At 37.5% G+C, this 10,416-nt stretch overlaps 1 protein-coding gene across 4 annotated transcripts; it reads left to right on the top strand.

Annotated features, from left to right (window-relative positions):
* Positions 1-663: 663 nt before the first annotated feature.
* Positions 664-10,345, top strand: Clec7a (C-type lectin domain containing 7A). Of its 4 annotated transcripts, XM_008847401.3 has the most exons (6): positions 664-768; positions 2,070-2,168; positions 4,157-4,291; positions 5,741-5,892; positions 7,739-7,857; positions 10,150-10,345. In XM_008847401.3, the coding sequence occupies exons 1-6, from the start codon at positions 666-668 to the stop codon at positions 10,280-10,282; spliced, it is 741 nt and encodes a 246-aa protein (XP_008845623.1). In that variant the 5' UTR covers positions 664-665; the 3' UTR covers positions 10,283-10,345. The 4 variants fall into 4 exon arrangements, with proteins under 4 accessions (XP_008845623.1, XP_008845624.1, XP_008845625.1 ...); XM_008847402.3 differs by lacking the exon at positions 4,157-4,291; XM_008847403.2 differs by lacking the exon at positions 7,739-7,857 and having other exon boundaries at positions 10,150-10,311.
* Positions 10,346-10,416: the final 71 nt, after the last annotated feature.

The raw sequence follows: 10,416 nt of genomic DNA on the forward strand, positions 1-10,416 counted from the left end.
ATAAATATTCACTCCTCTATGCTTTTAATCCACGGTAATCCTGAAGACAGTATTTCCTTTCTGGTGTGACAATGATGAGCCTTCTTCTGTCTCCTTTATATGCTTACCTGTGATTTCCTCCTGTAGGCAATGAACTTCTTCATGGATATCATTTTTACAAGCACCTCCAGCTCCTGGTAATTGGAAAGTACTTAATACAGATTTACTGAATGAGCATATACGTAACACATGCAAGCAAGCAGAACTATCACAAATTGATAATGAACTCAAAGAACCAAAACTGCTTAATAATTTGCATAGACCAAGTCAACGAGGCATTTTAAATTCAGTTGGGAGTGTAACAAAGGCATCTTAAGAAACTAATCTATGCATCTATCTTAGAATTGGCTTGAAAATGATTATTTATTACATCGCATTTCAGTTTTCTTAAGAATTTGCAGTCTCAGAAACAGGATCTAAAGGTAGAAATGGGAAATTTCTACAATGTAATTTTCATTTCCTCCTTTGGCGATTGGTTGGACTACTTAAGCTGAACTTCTTAAACCTCCGCGAATGCCCATTTCACATGATTTGATTTAGAGATCCTCTTTTGTCCTGGCAGTTCTTTTAACTGGAAAAAGGAAAGAGCACTCAATTACTCTGTCTATTTAGGGCCCTATAAAACAATGGAATATCATTCTCATTTAGAAAATATGGATGAAGACGGTTATACTCAATTAAACTTCAACTCCAAAGGCAACTTCAGAAGACCTATGGACCCAGAGAAAGGTAGACTTATTCTTTCTGCCTATATACCTCTATTCTTATCAACTAAAATAGTAGAAGTAGAGAATTTGAGAGGCTCATGATTTCTAGAACTTTCCTTGACATGTAGTTTTAAAAGTTGTTAGACATCATTGCATATCATGTGAACATGCAGTAAGCCTATTCCTGGAAACCATTCAAAGACTGTTAGACAAATTGCCTATGATTTCTGGCAGGAAATATGACTGTTCTGTTGTAAGTGATGGATGCTTCCTCAGTGGGAGGCAGAGCTGGTATACGTATGGTGATAAAGAAAGGTGCACAATTTCAATAGAATGACTTGGTGCCTGTTTCATCATCAATTGTGTGGAGGGGTGTCAGAGACTTAAAGAGGTATACACAAACATACACAGCCACACAGAACATTGTGCTAAAAAAGAAAGTGAGAAAATAGAAGGCAGATGACAAAAATTTAAAAATCATTTTCAGTTAAAAACGAAGAAAAGTCAGGAAGTCAAGAGTCACAGAATTTAATATCCCAGATCTCATATGTTTTGTGATAAGAGATTTGAACTTTTTGAATTAGTTCTTGGTAAATCAGTGATGGAACCCACATGTCACATCAAAGCGTCCCCTTAGCAGGAGGCCAGTCTCAAGTGTGAACAGATGAGATATGGAGGACACTGAGGAGCTCTCTTTACAGCGGGACAGTTTGTCTTCTCCTTGAGTCTCTTATTTGACAGCGCTGAAATCCCCTAGGGCTGCTGGTGGTGTGGAGAATGCAACACAAAATCAGTTCTCTGTTATCTTCATGAAAGAGATGATTCACAGGTTTTGACATCAGGGTTTGCTTTCTTCTTCCTTTTGGTATTCACGTTATGCAATTTTTTCCTCTTATAACCACTTAGGCAATTCTTTTATTGGGCAACTTGTTTGGAAAAAATAGAAAAAACAGAGTGAAGGAGGAAGCAAGAAGGGTGTGTATGTACAGACACGGTACCGATCAATAACGAGCTAGTACTTTCTAACAATGTGTTTCTACATGGGTTAACTCATCTACTTCCAACAGCAATCGTCAGTCCAATTTTACAAAGAGAAATGAAAAAGAAAGGAAAAAAGAGGAAAATAAAGGAAATCATTTGTTCAAATTATGCGCTAAAGTGAATGAGAAGGGAACACTTTCCTTGGTAGTTAGTGCTATTTCCATAGCAGCAGTGACTAACGCTCCCTTTAGAATTGGCCACATTTCAATTAGCTGTGGAATTAGAAGGATCCACAACCAACCACCCTCCTTCATTTTGTTTCTATCCCCACTCACTCCTCAGGACAAAGGACTCCATCTCCTCCTTGGCGCCTCATAGCTGTGGCTTTTGGAATCCTGTGCTTGGTCACACTGGTGATTGCTACCGTGCTGGGTGCCCTAGGTGAGTAAAGGTGGGGGAGACCGATTGCAGTCACAGACAAGTCACCGATTAATCAGTTAATCAGTTAACATGGCCTGACACCCTTTTAAAGACTTGACATGCATAATTTCATTTAATTTGTACACTAAGCCCACTGAATTCATGTGTTTAATTCCCATGTCACTTATAAAAGGATGGAGTGACTGGGAGGTTTATAGTCATATGCAGCTAGTGGTGCGGCCATGATTAGAAATGTAGGGAATCTGATTTTTAAAAGCAAATATTCTTAACTATAATGCTCCAGTATTCTCACAAATAGTTGAATTAAAAAATATGGAATTTAAATGATAATTTGGTGGAAGGAAACCTGAAAACTGGAGCAGGAAACACAGCACACGCACAGTCCATGCTCCTGATTCAAGAAACACACTACATGAAATGCTCCTAAGACATGAAACAAAATACATGCCATGCTCCCAATAGAGGAAACACACTACATGAAATGCCTTTAATATAGAAAACAGTACATACTATGCTTCTGGTGCAGGAAACACAGCACACGCCATGTTCTTAATGTAGTAAACATAGCACATGCCATGCTCCTAATACAGGAAAAACAGTACATGTTATATTCCTAATGCAGGAAACAATACACGCCATGGTCCTAATGCAGGAAACATAGGATGTGCCATGTTCATAATGCAGGAAACATAGTACATGCTATGTCCCTAATACAGGAAACACAGTACTTGCTATGTTCCTAATGCAGGAAACACACTACATGCCATGCTTCTAATGCAGGAAATATACAACATGCAATGCCCCTAATGCAAGAACCACAGTACACGCCATGCTCCTAATGCAGGAAACATACCACACACCATGTTCCTAATACAAGAAATATACTACATGCTATGCTTCTAATACAGGAAATACACCATGTGCCATGCTCCTAATGCAAGAAACACAGTCATACTATGCTCATGATGCTAAAAACATTTCATGGCATCCTCATAAGAAAATGACTATGCTATTTCTGTGAGCCTCATATGTTGAAATTATTTTATGTGTGATCTTTAATACAAAACTTCTCAAATATAACAAGATTTACCTAAGACACTTAATAAGTACAAAGCAGACATTTTGTGATCCCTGAATAGATTTCTTTAGATTTTTATACTTCATGCATCATCTGGTATCAATAAAGTTTTATTCTGGGTTCAGACAGTCTTTGTCACTAGTAATTAGTCAATGCTTATAGAGCATGAATACATTCTAGTAATAGGTGTTGAGTAGTTCTCAGGGAGCTGTCATTTTACATGATAGAGAAAAAATCACAAGAAATATTACTATTTCAAATATTTTACAGCTGTAGTTACTTCTTTGCTTCTTTAAAAAAATGTTATTTTTAAATATGTGTATGTGTGGGGAAGGGGGCAGAAGCCTCTGAATGCAGGTGCCCACAGAGGCCAGATCTCCTGGAGCTGGAGTTATAGGCAGCTGTGACCCATCCATGTGGATGCTGGGATTCCAGCTCTCATCCTCTGTAAGAGCAGTAGATGATCTTAACCAGAGCCATCTCTCCAACCCTTGTATTTTTATTTGCTTCTTGCAATCTCCTCCATAGAAATTATTTATTCTTTCCCATCTATTTGATCTATCTATCTATCTATCTATCTATCTATCTATCTATCTATCTATCTATCTATCTATCTATCTATCTATCTATCTATCTATCTATCTATCTATCAATCAATCATCTATCTATCTATCTATCATCTATCTTTCTTATCATCTATCTATCCTCTATCGTTTGTCTATCATCATCTACCTATCTATAGCTGCCATCTGACACTTTATCTTTCCATCAGCAATATATCATCTATCATCAATCATAGATTTATACACTTATGTGTTTTAATATAATATGAACTGGGCTTTTAAAATTTCAAACACAGCAGAAATGACTTTGTTTTTTCTGTCACTATTATTGTTCGTGATATATGAAGCATTTTGGAGATCCAGCTCAGGGAGAAACCCAGAGGAGAAAGATAACTTCCTATCAAGAAATAAAGAGAACCACAAACCCACAAAATCATCTTTAGATGAGAAGGTGGCTCCTTCCAAGGCTCCCAAAACCACAGGCAAGGACAAAACTGTTGAACGGAATCCATGATTCAAGAGGGTTAATTTCCAGGTGCTAAGGCATGGGGCTGGGAGAAGAAGGGACTATGTTTAGATCCAATAACAGCACATTCAAGGCAAAGCACATCTGATGATGTTTTGATAGCATCCCATGTCCTGTCAGATTCATGATAAAGTGTTTTCATAAGCATGTATGGTTGAACACTTACAAGTTGTACTTTTTATAAGGGTCAGTGCCTGCTTTGTCGCTGGCTGTGTGCCTAGATCTATAGGATAGTATATAACTTGATGCAAAGGAAAGGAAGCGTTCTGTGCCCTTAGGGAACTGATACTTTTAAAGTGATATTGTTAGAATGAGACACAGTACATGGAAGAAGAATTTCAGAGAAAAAGTAAGGAAGGGAAACTGTCTTCAACAATTAAAGCACTTAATTAAAAACATTTAAAAGAGAAAGCAGGCACGGTGGTATATACCTCTAAGTCCAGCACCCGGGAAGCAGAGGCAGGTGGATCTCTGTGAGATGGAGGCTAGCCTGGTCTACATAGCAAGTTCCATGCCAGCAAAGCTACATAGTGAGACCCCATTTCAAAACAAACAAGCAAACAAACAACACATATACACACACAAACACACATACATAAAGGAGATGGACTTAATACATATATTGCTAAAAACTCTGGTTAAATGCATTTAATCGTAACATTTAATTGATTTCATAATTTTCCTACACTTGGCATCATAATTGACTGACAATATTTTCCCTTCAATTTCCTGCTCTTCCTCATCGTTTTCAGCTAAAAATAAGTAAAAAGATTCTTTGAAATATAAATAATTACACACATGTCTTTCCATAAAATGCATGAAGTAATGAGATTTCTGTGCATCCCAATGATTAACTCTGTCTATTTTAGGAGCTGAAGTAGAGAAAGAGAGTTCTTGACTAAAGTTGAAGAGATGGAACAGGAGTCTGGTTGTCTGTCCAAAATACTACTTGCCGTTACTCATCCACTTTAAATTTTTAATATTTTTGCTTATTATTCTAATTTTTTATGTGTATGAGTGTGTTGCCTGCATGTATGTGAGTGCACCCATGTCATGCAATGCCACGGAGGTCAGAAGAGGATTTCAGATTCCCCTGGAACTGGAGTTAAGGACAGTTAGTAGCTGCCATGTGGGTGCTGGGAATCGAACCCAGGCCCTCTGCAAGAGCAGTCAGTGCTCTTAACTGCTGAGCCATCTCTCCAGCCCCTCACTTTAAATTTTTAAATGAATGAAATATATATATATATATATATACATATATACATATTCTGTAAATTTTTGGTAAAATTGGAATTGAAAATTAAACACGTGAATGGAAAATCATTATTTACTAAACACTCATAAAAATGCAGTAAAGGATGAATACACACACTGTGAATTTCACGATCTTATGTTTTGTTCCCAGGATTCTTTTCCGGCCCTTGCTCCCCTAATTGGATCATGCACCAGAAGAGCTGTTATTTATTTAGCATGTCACTAGAATCTTGGCACACAAGTAAGAGACGGTGTTCCCAACTGGGCTCTAATCTCCTGAAGATAGACAACGCAAATGAACTTGTACGTGCAGACTTCAGCTGCAACTACCTGTAATCTATATTCCGGAGAAAAACTGGGAGAGATTCCTGGTAGTAACAATGTGTTCTTCAATGTTCTCTATAACTGCAAAATTGTGCAATTGTTATATGAAGTGCATCATGTCCACTTACAATTTTAAATGCTTTTTATATTTTTGTATTTTATGTATATGAGTGCTTTGCCTCCATGTACATAAGTACAACTTGTGTGCAATGCCACAGAGGCCAGAAGGCAGCACCGGATTCCCTGGAAGTGGAGTTATAAACTGTTAGCCACCATGTGAGTACTGGGAATTGAACCAGGGTCCTCTGCATGCATGCACAAAATAAATCAACAAACGTAAAAATATTAAAATAAACCAGTTCGAACAAATTCCATTGCTATTTGAATACAGTAGTGAGGTCTCTCAGTTTTTGTGGGTTTGCCTTTCAATTTCTAAATTTGGTGAAGTATAACAGAAAATTTTCCCACTTTTCAATATAGTTATCAAGAAAACTATTAGCAATGGTAATATAATTGATGAATTATTTGTCCTTTGAAAGATACAGGGGAAGGTAAGGAGGTGTTATGTTTGATTTTTGTCTTCTTTTTATTTTTGAGATATGGTTTCCTTGTTAGATGAGACTAGTCTGGAACTCACTATGTAGCCAGGGTTGACTCGAGTTTGTGGCAAACCTCCTGCCTCTGTTTCTTAAGTGGCAAAGAGGGTTAAAAAACAAACTTTTTGAGGGCTGGAGAGATGACTCAGCAGTTAAGAGCAATGGCTGCTCTTGCCTCTAGATTCAGTTCCCAGCACCCACATGTTGGCTAGAAACCACCTGTAACTTCAATTCCAGAGGATCTGATGCCTTCTGATCTCTGTGGGCTCTGCACTACACAGGTGTACATGCAGGCAATACACTCATACACATAAAGTAAAAATAATAAAATATTTCAAAAATTAAACATCTATTAATAACAACATAGAAGTTTGGACATATGCCTCGAAATAAAAGAAACTATAGAAAAAGTAAAACTTAAATATAAGTTGAACCCAAATGTCCTTCAGTGTAAATGTATCCACTGGAGTCTAGTCAGTCAGCCCATCCAGGGGTCATATGTAAGTCATACTCTCCCTCATCCAGCAGCAATCAGTCTCAAATAGTTCTCTACCAAGTGCTGGCCCACCACCTATTTCTCACCTCCCCTTTGGGCCCTTGTTTAACTGAACTGACGCTGCCACAGGCTCACATGAGCAAGCCTCCAGTGGCCTGGAAGCCTCCACCTCCCTTTGTTCATGAACCAGCCAGCCCTGGCTTTTACAATCTTTCTGCCTCCTCTTCTGAAATGGTCCCAGACACCTGAATGAATAGGACTCATCATGTATGGCAGATTGCATAGGGTTCTGTCGGGGGATGGGGGAAGCATGGATGGGGGAGGGGGTCTGGATTTAATTAAATTTAAAAAGCTCAATATAAAGAAAATATATATGTTGAATGAAAGGTTGGATTCAGATGAGCTGGGGGAAGGCAGTAACAGAGAGCACCCCATGTTGCAGTTCCCATCAGTATCTTCCATCCTGGTTGCTCTACTCTGTTTCTATTGGTCTATAATGCCATGTAGCCTATTCTTTGTTGGCATTCCAAATCTATATAGGAAAACTGACAATGACTTTAAGAAAATTAACTACAGCTTTCCAGACATTCAATAATATTCAAAGACCGACGCTTGTCTCTAGACTGTCAGCTTACATGGACTTCCTTCTCTGGTACGATTCTTTCATTAATCTTGGAATCAACATCTTTATCAGGCTCCCTCTGATGTACTCTTGTGTTTTGTTCCACTACAGGAGTTTATTGAAAGCCAAGTGTCCTCTCACCCTGCTAATTCATTTTGGATAGGACTTTCTAGAAATCAATCTGAAGGAGCATGGCTCTGGGAGGATGGATCAATATTGTCTCCCGATTTGTAAGTACCTGCAGAGGCAATCCTTCGACCTCTTTTTCAGAGAGATGAAAGCCGTCAGTTAAGAATCTGACCTTGCCACATGTAATAGAGGAAGAATCATGGTGGTGGGGAGGAGAAAAATTATCTAGGAAAGAAAAGAATAGGGTAGAGGGGAGGATAGCCATCTAAGGCTGCTAACTCAGGAGCTCCCTTGGCATCTGGTCCAGATGAGGAACAGATGCTGCTACTGGATGGAGCATCAAGATCAAGCATCAAGTCAAGTTCTTACTGTGACTAAGAACCTGGGCTTCAAGATCAGAGCTCAGCGTGAAGTAATGACTGGTCTACTCACTGTGCATGTGTCATTGGATAAATCACTGTATTTCTTTGAGTAAAAGTAAAACCATTAGCATTGTGTTTTAGACAAAGCTAGTGTGTAATAATACATCTTATAGTTATTTTAAACATTTCACTTTTGTGTGATTCCAAATCCTTCCTCATTGTATACTGAAATCTTTCTCATTGTAGTTGATATTCATTTGCTGGTGCATGCATGTGTGTGTGTTATGAATCTCTTTTTTTTCATTAATCTCAGAAGTGTATGAGTCAATTTAATTAATTTTGACCTTGATGTCCCTTTCTCTTATTACTTCTTCAGTTAATTTTGATTCTCATCTCATTTTTATTACTTCCTTCTGTCTCATTTCTTTGTGTTGAGTTGAATTCTTTCTCTGACTTCTTATCTTTAATGCTTAACTCTTGAATGTCAGCCTTTCTTTCCTTTGGTAGTCATTTAGTTAAAAATGTTTTCTGATTTCCACTGTGAGCTGTTCTTTGATCTGTGAGTTATTTAGAAATAAACTTCCTAATCTATGTACATACCTGTGTTTCTAAGGTTTATAGTTATCTGTTTGTTTTAGATTTCAGGCTTAGCTCCTCTGTGATCAGAGAACATACTTCTTGTGACAGAAATTCCCTCATTTCTATGTGCTTCTTCTTCCTGTTCAGAGAGATTTGTAATAAAAGCATATGCTATGAGTTCTCCTGCAGTTCTGGGAGCATTTTATTTGATATTTTGAAACCATGTTATTAAGCACATATAGATTTAGAATTGTTATGTTTGCTCAATGTTACTTTTTCTTTCTTTTTCTTTCTACTGTTTTGCTCTTTGTATTTATTTCTAACATTTTCAAGTTAACCTGTTTCTTTTCTCATCTGTGACCAATCAGCGGTTAAAGCCTCCATCAAGTTTCTAACTTCTAGCCTAGAATTTTAGCTTGGTTCTTTTTTAACTCTACCCTGTCACCAGTCAGTAATTCCTGTTTCTTTCAGTAGTCTCAATATTGCCTTTTAACTCCTAGCATCCATTCAGCATAGTTGTTTTAACAGTTGTACTTGCTAATTCTGTGTATTTTGTTTTTCTCCTGTCCTTCATTCATTCATAGACTTGTTTTCTCACCTGCCTGATTACTTCATGTGTTACTGCATCTTGAAATGTTTCTTGTATTAATATGAAGTTTTCAGGGTAGCTTTTCATTCACTTTTGACAGGTACCATTGAGAATGCAGAGCATAAACCCCTGGGTGTGATCACATGTTTACTCAGCAGTACTAACCACTTCACTTTGACTGATCTAAGCACAGCTAATTAATTATCTATGGAATTTATTACCTATTCTTCTGAAAGCATTTATTCATTTTAATTCACTTTACAATTTTAAACATGTAATTAGAGGAGTCTCAGTAAATTCATAAGATGGACTTCAATTCACATTTTGATATGTTGCTGCTTCTTGATTTCCAATGTGGCAGTAACTTCATCTGGCTATACCATATACCCCCAAACCACTTGAATGTCAGGAAAAAATTTCAGCAAATACTGGTTAAAATTCTCCTTGAGACATGGATGAAGATAGTTGATTTTAGTCATCTCTAGAACAGAGTTTCTCAATATGCCCAATCATAGGGTAAAGAAGAGGCAGAGAGCTGAGGTGAAGTGCACCAGGTCGTGGCTTTTGCACTGTGACTCAGTGATGCTCTTTGAACTTGACTCGCTGCCATGGCTCCTTAGTTTATTCAGCTATTAATAGTAGTATTTCTTGAAAAGCAGAGAGTCATTTTCCCACCTTAATTATGGTTACAGTTCTATTACCACTGGATAATCAATACAATCCAAAATAAAGATTCCTTTTCCAATAATATAGACAACCCAGAACTATTTTAACAATATCCTTATTTGCTTACTTATTTTTAGCTATATTAGACAGTATTGCTTATTCTTGTGTTGATACTTCATTGTATTTCATTTTAACAGGTTTCAAATCAGAAACACACCTACCCAGGAAAACTCACTTCACAATTGTGTATGGATTCATTTGTCAGAGGTTTATGACCAAATCTGTAGTACTGCCTCATTCAGCATCTGTGAGAAGCAGCTGCAAATATAGAAGTGGGGAATGGAGGAGAAGAGATAAGTAAGGAGAGCGTGCCCATCAGCACACACATGCGCATATGCACACCATAAAACAAAACAACAAAAATAATTAAAAAAAAAAAAAACAGTAGGAGAGTTGCTTGTGGT

The sequence above is a fragment of the Nannospalax galili genome, unplaced genomic scaffold, assembly GCF_000622305.1.
Source record: "Nannospalax galili isolate Female #2095 unplaced genomic scaffold, S.galili_v1.0 scaffold1763, whole genome shotgun sequence".
Classification (NCBI taxonomy): domain Eukaryota; kingdom Metazoa; phylum Chordata; class Mammalia; order Rodentia; family Spalacidae; genus Nannospalax; species Nannospalax galili.